General features: G+C 34.9%; 1 protein-coding gene across 3 annotated transcripts in view; it reads right to left on the reverse strand.

The window, feature by feature from the left end:
• DCLK1 (doublecortin like kinase 1) overlaps positions 1–16,191 on the reverse strand; it is a 159,335-nt gene that overhangs the window by 101,388 nt on the left and 41,756 nt on the right. For all 3 annotated transcript variants that reach the window (XM_015816185.1, XM_015816184.1, XM_015816186.1), the window contains exon 3: positions 3,307–3,406. In XM_015816185.1, coding sequence (XP_015671671.1) covers positions 3,307–3,406 — 100 coding nt within the window. The remainder of the gene's footprint in view (positions 1–3,306; positions 3,407–16,191) is intronic.

The raw sequence follows: 16,191 nt of genomic DNA on the forward strand, positions 1-16,191 counted from the left end.
TGTGTAATTTGTTTGGGCTCTGGTTTCTCCAGAGAAATTGGGAAGATTTTAGTCATAGGAAATAAGATAACAGCAAATATGAATGATTAAGCATAGAGTCATGGGACAATCTAATTCTGTTAGAGCACATACTTTCCATGCAAAAAGCGTAGACTCCAATTGCCAACTTCTCTAGAAAGGACCAGAAAAAGTCTTCATCTGAGACTATGAAAAAAACATTGTCACAATACACTACAAAATGAATTGATTTCACCTAGCTTCACTGTGCCATGAAATTGAAGTGTTGGCAACAAATTCCCAGAAATTTGAATGTAAATGATGTGTTGTTGCAAAAATGCATATACTGTATCTCTTCAATGTATCAAGAAAGTGAAATTCTAGTACCTGAACTAAAGTAATAAGAGGGAAGGAGTGCCCCAGCCTCTTTCTTCTGATGACAGGATTGACAAAGGGTTTATCTCACTGGTCAAGTAAACTCAAAACATAAAGGTTACAGCATTAGAAAAGAAGTAAATAGATGAAATGACATATCACATGAAACTGGATATACAGTTAAAGGTTGCTTCATCAAGGGGCAAAGATTCTTTCTCTTGTTGCTTATCAATTTGTGTTTATTAAGCCCCATCAAACCACTCTAGAAAAGGGCTTTGGTCACATCAACATAGCAGCAATAGCCAAAGCAACGATAAGCTAAACAAGAAGGTATACATAAAAGCCTCAAACAACCTCCTAAATCACATAAGAAGTGGTAAAATATAATCAAACTTGCAATGTTCTGTTACTGTAGTCCATCTTAATAAAAGTAGTTTTAAATTTCTATGAAGTTTATTCCTGCTCTGGTCTACATCAGGGGCTGAAATGGGCCCACCCCACTAGGGTGTCCTTTTTGCAATGATGCTTATGATGAGAGAACAGCCCATTCAGGATGCCTTGTGTGGGCATGCATACCAGTACATGTCCAGGAGAAGCACCATCTTGGAAGATGAAAAGCATCTTGATCCTAGCTGAATTGCTTTGGGTGGTGAACTGAAACAGGGTTAGGGTGGTGGCAAGAGTTTTGGTGTGGATGCCAAAGCTATTAAATAAAAGCTTTGGTGATGGGATTAATCCATTGCAGACAGGCTAATGAAGGCTGCCCCTATCCAGGCAGAGCACAACTGAGTACAACCCCCTCAAATTTGTTTGTAATTCTCCAGGAAAATCATATTCCCAGTTTGAGATATGCTGGATTAGCAAAAATAGCATGTGATGATAATGCAAGCTAATTGGCTGAATGCCTGTAAGTCTCTTAGTTAAAAAAATAAATAAAAGTTTTCTTGCACTAGAATAATTCCTTACATTACAGTCCCATCTTAGATCTGAGATAGTTCTGGGTACCCATCTTTGGCAAAAATAAAATAAAGCGAGTCAAGGTTCTGACTTCACTGCTCTTTTCTAAGCAGAATGCATTCTTGAATCAAAGGGTTAAGTTACATTAAGGCATGACCTTCACGGGTGCTCTGGGAAAATCCTTTTGTTGCTATATAATCATTAAAAAAATTAAAAGCTACCCAAGTAGATCCCAATCTTATTCTCTACAAGCCACTGCCCTTGGCATGCCTTTATACTGAAAGGGGGGGGGGGGAAACATCAGAGTCCCATACAGTGACTCATGTAATGGCTCATTTGCCAACCTTGTTATAGCAAGATAATGCACTAATTAATCATGTTGTATTTGGTACAGATTGCAGGTTTCTGACATCTGAGAACTGACTCCCTTGTTAAAATCAGCAATAATGTAGGAGATTTTTCATATGCCTAATAGTGGTTTTGTACCAAGAAGGTTTCTTCCCCTGATGCAGGGTGGTGAACAAACCAGCTTCCAGAGCAGAGTCAAAAAACTATTTAACCAGTGTTCCATAAATCACAACAGATGGATCTTATTTCTCCTTCCTCTCTGCTTCAGTAAGCAAGGTTAGAAAAGCCTGGTGGTTAAACATGACACTTCTGATGTATTACATTTTGAAAAAGAAATAAGATTTTCCTGGCACTGTGTCAGCTGCCAGTCAGAGTGTACCAAGAAATGTTGGCACCAGGGAAACTAGGCTCAAGACAGCAAATTAAGATGACATGAGATATTCCAATATTTCTATCTCAAAATAATCAGGTACTATTCATCTCTTTTAATAACAGCACGGGTTTCTTTGGTTTTTGTACAGTAATTTGGTGTAAAGGTTATGTGTATGTTATACAGATATGACAGTTATAGATCTTCAACTAGGCTGCCTTTAATAATATAAATAAATGCACATATAAGGATGTAATATTAGCAAAACTTGATCAAACAATATTGCCCAACATCCTACTTCCACAATAGCTGATATCTCTGTGACGTATTCTATCCACCTAATGGCTTATATAGAAGCCACAATAGAGCAATCATCCTAACTGGCATTATTAAATAGTTTTGTCTTCATTTTTTTTAGCTATCATAATGAACCTGGTACCTTTTTTGATTTGCTGAAATTTCAAGTCTCTGAACTGAACTCTTCCCCCAACAAAGTAAATCCAGTAGCTATCTTAATAGATACTGTAGATGTTAGTCCACATATTTGAAAGATATTTTGAACCAAAAATCTTGGGATCAGTCCTATGACTGTGCTTTGACACAATCTTTCTGGCTTCATTTAATTAATGCCTATTTGTAAGGACTTTGAAGGTAACATGGCAGGACTGTGGTACTCTTAATAGGGCTTAATTTAATTCTCTTGTTCCAAACTGTTGTCATTCCAACAGAAAAGAATATATCTAGCTCAGGGTTCAGTGGTAGACGTCTTGGCACTCTCTGAGCTTAGCTGTTTGCTTGCAGAATCATGAAAGGGGGATGGGTGGCTATATAAATTTAAGCAAAAATAAATTTAATAATAATGCATAAAATAAGCAACTAGGTAATATAACCAGCACCAGTAAGTGTAGGGTCTGCTGCCTGTTTATACATAGTAGCTTGCTAGACTAGAACACATCCCCTCCAGCAGCCAATCCTCTGATAAACAGGCATCAGCAGCAGATAAACAATCATACAGGAAACAATGCTCTAATCAATGAAACACCAAGGAGAAAAACCACACCCCCATCATAACTGGCAGAACAAGCTACTCTATATAAAGAGACAGCAAATCCATTCATCACACTGATGATATTACCTACTTGGGTAATAAAACATCTCCAAGCGAGCAACCAAGTACAGATGGGTCATCGTTCATATGGATATAACTGGGAAATTCAAAACATATCATAAAATTATAATGAACAAAAATATTTCCTTACCACTTTCATCTAGCAAGAAGTCATCCTGGTAACGAAATTTTTCAGGGCCACATGCAATAAATATGTCATCTTCACCAAAAAAATCCTGAAGGCACACCACCTGCAATACGAAAATCATGTAATTATTATTCCAAGACATGCCTTACACAAAATATTACATTAAAATATTTTACTACTGAAGATTGCATAAGGCCTCCAAAATCTTCTCTTATCACATTTCACCTTGTTTACATTAGAAAAGTCTGAAGCTGAAAGTTTCATCTCTTCATGAAGAAAGTGGCAGGATTCCAAGTAATAAAAAAGATGCTTTAAAGCAGATTGATTTTGCAAAAATATTTTGCAAAAGTGCAGCAAAGTGCTAATAATTATCATTTTGTTTCATAAAGAATACATTTTTAAAGTAAAATTAACAAAATGAGAGTTTCTAAGCACCTGCCAAGTCAATTATCCACTAACTGTAAGATTGTTTTTTTAAATAAAAAAAAATCAAAGTCTGGTGGGTGGTTATTACCTACACTTAACTACAAGGCTTGTGGGCTCTACCCACAGTTGTATTATAGTGTCCAAGTGATTGAAGGAGGAAAATCCTTGTATCCAGTGAATTGGATATATGAGTAGGAGTTGTGTAAGAGAGAGTGCAGGGCTTCCTAGTTTGGGACTCTTTCACACATCTTCACAAGTATATAAAGATGAGAAAGTGAAATGGGTTTTTGTCAGCCTTGGCAACTTTAAGATGTGACTTCAACACCCAGAATTTCCCCAGCCAGCATTGTTATGATTTTTTAACATCATTCACTAGCCTCAGCTCATGCCAATGAGGAGGAACAGCAAAAGAAGTCAATGTATCTCTACAAAAAGTGAAAACAATAAAAAGAAACAAAAATTGAACATACAAGGAATGTACAGGAAATGAAAATGTTGAGTAGATCACAGTGAGACAAAGAAATTGAACTGTAGAGTTGCTGTGAGGGAAGAAAAGGTTAGAAAAATGAGCTAAAAGTAACAGAATGAAATTGAAGATCGCAAAATTCTTTAGTTGTGAAATAAACGTCAAATGTACTAGTAAAGGTTAGTGGGTACCTGACTTAGAAACAGTATTTGGAATATTAGATGAACTGCAAAGAAAATATGAGAAAGCAATCTCAAAGGTGCTTTTTTCGAAGAGGAGGAGGAGGAGGAGGAGGAAGAGGAGGAGAAGGAGAAGGAGAAGAAGAAGAAGAAGAAGAAGAAGAAGAAGAAGAAGAAGAAGAAGAAGAAGAAGAAGAAGAAGAAGAAGAAGAAGAAGAAGAAGAAGAAGAAGAAGAAGAAGAAGAAGAAGAAGAAAGAAGATGATTTCATTTCTCATTTAAGAAGCTTCATCAGTTCTAATGAAGGAGGATAGAAGGATAGGTTCTAATAGGATGGTGAAGGACATCACCCTTCCAACAAAAGTATGTATAGTCAAGGCCATGGTTTTCCCAGTTGCAATGAATGGCTGTGAAAGTTGGACCATAAGAAAGGCTGAGCACAAAAGATCTTTGAACTATGATGATGGAGAAGACTCCTGCGAGTCCCCTGGACTGCAAGGCGATCAAACTGGTCACTCCTAGAGGAGATCAACCCTGACTGCTCTTTAGAAGGCCAGATCCTGAAGTTGAAACTCAAATACTTTGGCCACCTAGTGAGAAGGAAGGACTCACTAGAGAGGAGCCTAATGCTGGAAAAGATTGAGGGCAATAGAAGAAGGGGACGACAGAGAATGAGGTGGCTGGATGGAGTCACTGAAGCAGTAGGTGTGAGCTTAAATGGACTCCAGAAGATGGTAGAGGACAGCAAGGCCTGGAGGAACATTGTCCATGGGGTTGCGATGGGTCGGACACGAGTTCAGAACTAACAACAACAACAAGGGGTCATCTGGTCATTAGCATTCTGAGAGAGCTGTTGAGGGATTATATGTGCCCTCAGGGTCACCTGAAACAGTGCAATTTGTTGTAGAATCTTTTTGGAACTGCTGCAAGGGCTGCATTGTAAACTGGACTTTTACAAAAAGAGACGGCCATTGAGTTGAAAGAGGGATAAAAGAATCCATCTATGTTAGAACTGAACACCCTCCCTCAAGAGATGGGGAGGAATAAGAAAGACACCATCTATTTCCAGTTGTTTTGTCACATAGTCAGCCAGATGTTCAGACTGAATTTAGCATTTTTATCCACCTATCAAATCCTTCCCAAGGACCTGGGACAGACAGATGTGGATATTTGATGGTGTTAGTGGTATTGTTGCAGAATGTATTTATTGGTATTGTTGCAGAATGTATTTATTCAGTTTTTTGTAGTTGTTAAAATTGTTTATTAGCCATCTTAACTTTAATCTCAAAGCGGGAATACATACATGCATACTTTGCAGACTGTCAATTATGTTTTAAAACTTTTGAACATGGAAAGGTTACAGACAGGAATCATTGGCCCTATTAATATATCTTTGCTATTTATTTGCTGACATGGTGTTCAATACAGCCATAACTTTGTTCTGGAAATCATCCTGCAAAAAGACCATAGCATCCACTGGATGTTTTCCATATACAGAATTCGTTCTCTGCAATGTTTGATGTATTTCACCAAAGAAAGCCAGATTTTTTTTTTCACAAAAGGAATTCATGTGAAATAGCTTAAATCGAAACTAAAATAATTTTTAGAAAACCTAAAGAACTTGTAATCATAACAATTCTTCTAAAGTTGCACCATATGTCCAGAAAGAGATCAGCTGTATATTATCTCTTAAAATTACTAAGGCAGCTGACTGACTCATTCTCTCAAATTAACTAGATCACACATTTCCTCCCTATTGTGTTTGACTCAAAGTCTTTTATTCACACACCCCACTTCATTTATTTGTCATTACACAAGTGTGTTGCTACAAAAAAGGATAAAATACATTTGTTGCAGATAAATCTGTCCTTCCCCTTCTTAATTTATGGTCCAAATCGCAAGACAAGGATTTAGGCAAAACCCATGGAATGTATCTGCATTTTACATGTAAAAGAAACAACTGCAGAATTTTTTTTTGTGGGGGGGGGAGAAATCTCCATGGTGATATTCACATCATTAAGCTACAAGAGTTTTTTCAATTAAGCAAAAGTCTTCCTTTTTTAAAGATTGGAACAACTGAGATAGCTTTACAAAGTCGTCCTCTGTAAATGAGTAACAGGCTCTATCTCAGCTGAGAAACCATACAGCAACTACTGTATTATAGATGTCAATTAAATCCCTGGATCCTAGAAATCACATTGACATTGTTGCTTAGTTTATACAGTAACCTCAGCTTAAACTAGATTCCTAGCTAAAACAAGCACAGACAAAATATGAAACTGCACAAGAGGTTCCACACTCAATGCACATGTTGTAATAAAGCATTAGGAGAATAGTGGTTCAGGAGATGTAGCTTTTCACTTATGTTCTATACTGTACTGGTTCCTTGCTATAAATAATTTCTCAGTTTAATACTAAAATGAATGGCAAAACCATATTTCATGTGGCTGATTGTATTTTTATTCATCTCAACTATTATTTAACATAGTAAATAACCACTCTATTTTGGAAAGGTAATAACAAGTATCATTTCACTTTTTTTAAAAAAAAGTTGCCAATCACCCTGGAAAAGAGTAGGGTATGATTTAGAAGAATATGGTCATTCCTGTTCTAGAAATATGGTTATTTCTACTCCTAAAATCTCCCTCTCCATTTACAGAACATCATAATAAACCATTTAAACCAAGAATTATTGTACCGCAAATACAATGAGTTTATCATCGGGGGGAAAAAAACCTGTCTCAAGGAAAGAACAATTTCAGATTCAGCAAGGAAGTGCTTAGGAATTCCTCTGATATAGGGGCATAGTAATGGTAATGTTCTTTCTTCTACAGTACTAAAATTTTTATTTCCTATCTTTGCACTGTTATTGACACATATTATTGTAGGATCTTGTATATGTATTACTACTGAATCCCAGGCTTTACTTACCTGAAATCAATTCTTATCATCTCTGGTTTTCATTAGGTCATCCTACATAAACAATTTAGCAATCTCCAGCTATGCCTTTAATGATTTAAATGTAAAATGTCAACTAGGACATCACAAATGTGAGTAGCGGCAACACCTGTCTTGTTGACCAGGGCAAAACCGTAGCTTCTAATCCCAAATTACAGGAGTACTGTGTCTCACATAGTTAGGTTGCTGGGTCAGAGGTTAGCAAACCCGCATTCGAGACCCGAGTGCTACTAGGAATCCTTCACTCCAGCCCCTGCCATGGATGTAAAAGGAGCCCCCAACTGAGCATCTCCCAGGCAATGGGTGATGTCACTGGCTAATCCTTTCAACCCGGAAGCACTTCAATGCTTCTGACAAGTGCGATGCAACCCCAAATTTGCACGAGTGTTTGTACTTTGATTGCTTCCCTACTTATGCTGGAGATATTGAGGACTACAAATAGTTTAAAAAAATGTTTGCAAACAGAATTTAAAATACACATGCTCAGCCTCAATTACTAAGGCTACATAACTTCTGGTCTTAAGCAAGCAGTCTTGCTCCCTTTAAAAGTGCTACTGAATTAAAATTATTAATCTGAAACACAAGGGGAATTACTTTCACCTGGTCAACTTTAGATTGTAAATAGTATCAGACCTGGTTAACACTCGGATGGGATATTTTCAAGGAATTCCTGGGTTTTTGGCCAGTGTAGACTAGAAAAAGATTCCAGAAAAAAACAATGGCAAACCAGTACTAGATTGCTGCAAAGTAAAACAAATGGACATATCCATGAAATCACCAGGACCCTAGTTCACATTGAGGGATTCTTGATATGAATGATGTAACTTGTAATGAATTAATGCAGTCTGGCCCCCAGATACCTGTTGGAGTATGCTCCTTGACATGACAAGTTTAGCCCTTCACCCAAAATTATGAATGTTAAGAGTTTATCTTGCTTTTCTCCCTGAAAGTTAGATAATGAGTGAAAGAAAGAAATCCTGACTTAACAACAGAAAATATATAATAGAATGAAGGGTAAACTATAGACCTATAGTACTGTATATTTTGCCATAAATAACTGCTAAATTTTAACTTACTGAGCATTAAAGCATTTTGATGCCATTTATCTAAGAATAATAGCAATATGGGCTATGATTCATGTTTGTGATTGCCTCCTGCAGCTGCAGGTGCTCCATCAGTGAAGATTCTCAAGCAAGATTAGACAGCCATTTGTTCGGTCTTAGGATTCTTGCCTAGGCAGTGGTTGGATTCGAAGAATTCCAGGTCCCTCCCAATCCTATGATTCTATCATTCTAAATTGGCTTAAATTGACTTTTAAGAAAACTTCAGATTTCAATTGTTTCTCTATTGGAACCCCACTCCCACTTAATATTTTTTGTAATTCTGGTAGATGTAAAATCTAGTAAAACTTTCCGCTACACATCTGCCTTCAATGATGTTCCACAAAGTGCTTGCAATCAGAATGAGGTCAATAAAAGGGCTGTTACAAAAATAACAGATTATGGGTTCTGCCCACAAATGTATCTTATGCTCTTTGTATTATTGTTAGAGAAACAGCAAATGGATGTTATAAAACTTTAACAAATAGGACTCCCAATAGTGAGTCATTTGGTTATGTCCTTCATGAAGTTCCTCTGGATTATGGGGAAACTTAAACCAGGCCTGGTGCTCTTAAAGAATGCTCACTTTATTGTAATTTAATAGTCAAGCAACTTGGCAATTCATCAACATATGGCTGTGTGGCTGAGATTTCACACACCTAAACAATAAAAGTGGAAGGAAGAACAAAATACCACATTGCTATGGGATGATATTTCAACACAATCTGTTCTAGAATACATTTGTTATAACAGCACACAGCACTACAGTATAGACTGTGCACTGCTAATATTTCTGAATTGGAGATATTAACATTTTCTTCCGTTTCCATGTTTTATCCTCTGCCAGATTTACACTCAGCTTTGTTTTTAAGAGAAGAACAAGACTGCCATTTGGTGGCCAGACCCCTAAACTGATTAAACCCTGCTATTCAAATCAATGTTTCTCCACAAAATGTTAATAAAATTACTTCCATTCATATAATAGCACATAATAAAATTAAACATTAATATTCAGTTTTATATGGGGTCCACCTGTTTCATTACCTAAAACTGACTAGTTTTAAATATGCATTAATCTTACATTCCAAGACATTTGTGAATATTTAGAAGAGTGTAAATCTACTCAAAATACCAATACATCTGTATCTAATCTACAATCTTTAAGTCTGGGCTTGCAAACAGTATTCTTAGCTTCTTCAGTTTAAAAACAGAAGTTTAACTGCTATATTACCCTTTTTAAGTTATTTTTTTTTCAGGTTCAGTTTGCTCCAGAAACTCAGAACAGTGAACAATTAATGCTTAAATGTTACATGTCTGAAGCAATTAATTTTAAAGTAACTTTGCAATTTGTTTGTCATATGCTTTGAAAATGTGGTCTCATATTAAGGAATTATCCCAAGAATCATATTTCTTTGAAGTTATTGGCAGCTGTAGATAACTGTTGGTGTCTTTAATTGTATTGCCTAAATTGGACAAGGTTATAACTGCAATATTAGTCAACAATGACTTGAAAGTACTAAAAAATAAAATAAAATAGCTTTTAATATATTATTTTTTGGGAAGGTTTCATCTCAGGTACCAAGGGATACACATATGTTTAACTGATAGTAGAAACATTAAACTACTAAGGCATTAAAACTGAATAATTTAATTTCTCAAGGCAACTTTTTTCCACAAGCAAAACGTGATCTTTCACACATCCCTTATTATTAAACATTTTTTAAAATGCACAAATAAACCTCTGTTTGATAAGTACATATTTTGCCTGAAAATTTCCAGTGAAAAATTCAGAAATTAATGTTATGGTATGACAACATGGGGAACTTCACCAACTTGCTTTTTGGTAAATAAATATTTTACTAGCTATTTTGTGAACCACTAACATTTTATGATGAGATGTTCCCAAAAACTTTCAAAATCAGGAGTCCTGAAGCACCCTTTCAGATGAACAAATCTTATTAAAAGATAGTATAGCCACTCCATTGCTGTGAATCATAATTATAGCTAATTTTCTATATGGGAATTCATATAAATTAATTTTGTACATGTGTATGTATATGTACATGTAAAATATATTTAGCTGTATAATTATTTAGTAATTTGTTATTTACAAATGGTATGATCATATCTTTAGTCCTAATTCTATTTCAGTTCTGGAAACCCTTGAGCAGTTAGTAGAGTAAAATTAATTCTGGCATATTACATACCTAATATGGTATGCAAAAAATAATTAAGTTTATAAAAGGGCCAGAAGTTAGAATTCCTACAAAATGTTTAAAGTCTCCTAGGTAAAGGATTTAAGTATCATTCTGTCAACAGAATATTTATGTTTATATAATTCCTTTCCTTTAATTCTGAACTTGTCATTCAATATTTCTATACTATTTTATAGCACTTCATTAGTCAAGTGCCGATTATTTTTTATAATTTTATATTTCCTATATTTTATTTTATTTTTAATTTTTGTCTAGATTACTGTTTTATTCCTTCTTTGGTCTCTTCCAGATTTCAGTATATTTCACTCTTCAGGCTTTGTCAATATATTTTCTTATACTCTGCCTCATCATAGCCATAATAGTATTTTCAAATATATTAAACTATATTTCTAATACTTGTCCTTCTATTATTATACTATTTGACTGCATTATTTTTCTTCTTAGCTATTATTTTTTAGTTATTAAAGGCTATTTTTGCCTTTGTAATATTTTACTTTCCCACAAGGTGGCACTGCAAACTAAAAGAAATCCACCACTTATTAGCGGACTATATGTAAGCAGCATATATGTAAACGGAGTATACAGTATACATCTCTCAAGTTGAATGCCTTCTAAATAGGGGGGCCCTTGATTAAAATATTTGTTAAAATATTTGTTAAAATATTTGTTAAAATATTTATATAAAAATAAAAAAAAATTCCAAAAATGTTAATAGTTCTATATACCACATTGTTTAGCGAAAAAAGAGAGGGGGGAGAATTTTTCAATAGCATATGTCTTTAAAAATAATTGATTCTGGAATATCTGCAAATATTCACTACTGTAAACTGTTTCAGCTACACTGATTTTGTTTTCAATATATAGAATTAAGGGGGGGAGGGAGTATCGCAGTGCAGCTAGCCAAAAAATAAGCAGTTGCTTTTAATAATTTCAACACAGAGATGTTATTTGTACAGTGTGATCTTCAAGCGTGCACACACACACACACACACACACACACACACACACACTGCACACTTCCGGTTTTTTACTTGCCTTAACTAATTTAACAATTAATTTAAAAAGGCAAGTAGAAACCACAGGCCATTATAGAAAACAATAATTACACTTGTGCTTTTAATCATATTACTTCAAACTTTTTCCAAATATTGTTTATTAATGTGAGACTCCAACTTTATTTTATCAAACATGAAGTGATAATGCATTTTAGTGATAATACAAAGCACATGGTACATTTTTAACATAGGGGGAATAAGTAAGCACAATCTTATGAAGAATATAGTATTGTAAGCTAATACACTATAGAATTAGTTTTCTTATTTAATTCTATCTCCCCCTTAGCTTCTCTTCTCTCAGCTTCCATTCTGCCAGACATCCCAAAATTATATCATGTTCAACAGTCCTGAAAATCAGAGAGAATTTCAGGAGAAACAACAATCGCCTATTTTCTCTTAACCACCAGTATAGACTCTCCATTATGACAACCAAACAAAGTTCTAGATTTAAAACCAACTGAAATGGATCAAATAAGTAATTTCCGCCAGAAACCTATGGAGCTGATATGCTAGCACCCATTGATAAAATATATTGAAAAGAAGCCTTAGTGAGAATTAAGGAATGTTTTCATTAAAAGGTCTCATTATCTTTGTCATATGTTTGATAGTCTTTTTTCTTTTTTTGCAAAACTGATTTCACTACAATTCTTATTCATTTACCACATATATAAATAAGGAAGGGCAAGGGTCAAACATATGTGTGGGACAATAATATCTTTTCTCCAAGAATCCAATCCATATCCTTGGGCTGTGTAAACATGTTACTGGCTAAACAGAAGCCAAATTTACATCTACTGGATTTGTACCACTTTGTACCAAATACAAAGGTATGAATTTTGGTGTAATCTCAGATTTGTAGTTAATATTCTTTCTATTGGTTTACCTGAATCATTATAAAGTTGTTAAATACAGCATGCCAAATTCTGCTAAATTAACCTCACTTGTTACTTTCTGGGGTTGATTAGAAGCCTTTGATAGGTTGGAATACATTTTCATGAACCAGCTACCAATCTACCTTCCATTAGCAATATGCAAATCCCATTTGATCCATTACCACCACCACCACCACCACCACCATCATCATCATCAAAAATTTGGTTTCCTGGATCATGGACTGCATTTCCTACACGAAGGGCTTTTGGCAAGGGATGGGCTGCATCTCACAAAAACAGGGGGAAATGTATTCGGAAAAAGACTCATCAGGAGGGCTTTAAACTAAAATTGAGGGGGAAGGGTGACCAATCTTTAGAATCTCTTGAACCCAAAACCAATCATAAATCCCAAGAAAACAAATCAAACAATGAGGTAGGCAATGATAAGAAAAAAGAAAAACTCAAACAAGAATCAGGAGATGCAGGAAACATACCCATGGATAGGCATAAAAGTCTCAAACTTGGGGAACAAACAGGGCGAACTAGAAGCAATAGTACATGAGGGTAGGTATGACATAGTTGGTATTACAGAAACCTGGTGGGACGAAACCCATGAATGGAATGGACTGATAGATGGATACAAATTGTTCAAAAGAAACAGGAGGGGGAGAGACATGATAGCAGGGTTCCAGTATTTGAGGGGCTACCACAAAGAAGAGAGGGTCAAATTATTCTCCAAAGCACTAGAGGGCAGGACGAGAAACAATGGTTGGAAACTGATCAAAGAGCGAAGCAACCTGGAATTAAGGAGAAACTTCCTGACAGTGAAGACAATTAACCAGTGGAACAGCTTGCCTCCAGAAATCATGGACACTCCATCACTGGAGATTTTTAAGAAGAGGCTAGACAGTCACTTGTCTGAGATGGTATAGGTTCTTCTGCCTGAGCAGGGGGCTGGACTAGAAGACCCCCAAGGTCCCTTCCAGCTCCATTCTATTCTATTCTATTCTATTCTATTCTATTCTATTCTATTTTATTCTATTCTATTCTATTCTATTCACTTTTTAAAAAAAGTTAATTTAGCAAAATTGGTTTTGAGAAATTGAGCTTGTCCTTTGCAATCAAAGTTCAGATTTGCTTTAAAAGTAAAGTCTTAGCCTTTTCTGAAACTTTCAAGTCAATATCACATTGACAGGGTAATATTTGTCATATATTTTACAGATTAATCTATAACGTGTATTGCCTAAGTCTCTTCTTTTTACAGAGATGGAAGACTCAGCAAATAGTTATTTTCTTGCTAAAACATTAAACCAGAGCATCTTGACAAGTAGCTGTTTCCATGGAGATGGCAAATGAATATTATCCATGTTACAGTGAGCTCCTGATTTCATCTTGAACCATTAACCATCAAGCCATAACTCATTTATTATTCATCTGCAGGAAGGAAATGGATAAACCCTGAACAGTACAGCAGATTAAAATCTCTTCACATGTGGGAAAAACAAAATTCATTAGATTCAAGTAAGCACTTTTTATTAAAAAAATTTTTACATTTCTCAAACAAGACTAATGCATATAATACATGCTGAACAATGAATGCCAAAAAAAAGTGTTTTAAAGATCACCTTTAATATCAGATCCACTTTAAAAGCCTAAGGAACTGATATAATATAGAAATATATTTCTGAGATGGATTTTAGTTTGAGTTTTTAGTTTCCATTTCTGGTCCAGAACAGATTGGATGTCGCACATGAAATTTCATTATGTTGCTCTTTTGAGATTCAGTATTCAAATTTAATATACAGTACATTAGTATTAGTGAAAGTCTGTGCATGTTATCAGTGGCTTCGAGTTGTTCCTGACTTTTTTAAAAAAATGCATGAACAACCCAGATGACTTTTAGTAATATTACAGTAGTATATGTTCTCCTGTGCCAAGGGAATATTTCAGTCTTACTGCCATCAGTTTTCAATATTCTAGAATAATTAGGAATTGTTTGAATAAAACATCTCAGTTCATGATTATAATATGTGTGTGTCACAATGTTACAGTTTTGACTGACAGACTCTCATTTAGGCTCATCTCTAAGGAAGATTTTTTTCAGATTTCTGCATATTTACAAGAATATAATAGTTTCTCTAAGCTATTACCCATCCAGATGTTTTTAGTGTAACTTCAGCAATACTGACTGGCAATTCTGATAACTGTATAAGCATCTAAACTATAGTTTCTTCTAAGAGCTTCTATTCTTCATAAAGCCTTGATGTTACCAAGAAAAAAACCAGGAATTCAATGTTATCCAAAATTTCCTTTGTAAGACTAAAACATGGATTATTTGGAAGAAATCTACAATCATTCTTTGGTTCTTGAAAGGCTACTCACCAACACTCAGTTTAAACAAGATTATCCATATGTCTTTTAAATATTGCTGATTAAAAGCTAATCTTATATATAGTTGGTTTAATGAAATGCAAAATGTATGTGTATTTATATGACCACAGTGACCACAGTTTATTTCTTAACGATTAGTCTGAACTAATATTTTTGTCACTTTTTAACAAATATAATGAGTTTAGTAGTAGCTTAATGGCTTAATGGTAATGGTGTATGTTGCCAAACATACAATGAGGCTAAAAATATTTTAAACAACTGCCTTATTTAGCTTTATAACACACAAACTTCAAACAAATGTTAAAAACAAGGAATATTATGTAATCATTGATGAGTCAATTAGGGAAGGTAACTCAAAAACAATCACCTGAGGGAATGTATTTCACAGCTCAGGAAGAAAGAGAAAAAATTATCATTAATAGTCCTTCACTTGCTGATTTCACATCAAGACAAAATTGTAACAAAACTGGTAAGTCTGTTAACTAAATAAAGTCTGTTAAGTAAACTGGCAAGTGTATTAAATAAAAAACTTGAATTATTTCTAAACAATTTAGTGGCAACAGTACAATTGTTCACCTGTTTGTGTGATATTATTTTGGTATTTTGCACCGATTAACCATGTAACAATATGTAACAAACGTTTTGTTCCTGATTCTGTAGGTCACATTCTAACACAGTGTTTCTCAACCTTGACAATTTTAAGGCATGTGGACTTCAACTCCCAGAATTCCACAGCCAGCAATGCTGGCTGTGGAATTCTGGGAGTTGAAGTCCACATGCCTTAAAATTGTCAAGGTTGAGAAACACTGTAATCTAACACATCTTGTCTATTAGAAAAGCAGTAGAATGTATAGAAAACGTCATGAATAAGTGACATATTTCACTTATGCTTATATATTGAGGAGTCTTTGATGGACAATATGTAGGACAGACAGGCAGAAGACTAGCAAAATACATCCATGATCACCAATTAACAGTCAGAATACATGATGAAAACTCAATCTCACATGGACAAACTCAGCCATAGTTTCAGCTGGGAAACTGTCAGCATATTAGACCAATCTAAATCCAAAAATGCCAGGGAATTCCTGGAAGCTTGGCATTCAGACATAGCCATCAATAGAACATACGTATATATACATATATACAACATTTAAAAGAAACAATAAAAAGCTAAGAAGGAAACAAATAGCAATAGCACTTAGATTTATACACTGCTCCAGTGC

Source organism: Protobothrops mucrosquamatus, unplaced genomic scaffold (assembly GCF_001527695.2).
Source record: "Protobothrops mucrosquamatus isolate PMUCROS unplaced genomic scaffold, P.Mucros_1.0 scaffold411, whole genome shotgun sequence".
Classification (NCBI taxonomy): Eukaryota; Metazoa; Chordata; class Lepidosauria; order Squamata; family Viperidae; genus Protobothrops; species Protobothrops mucrosquamatus.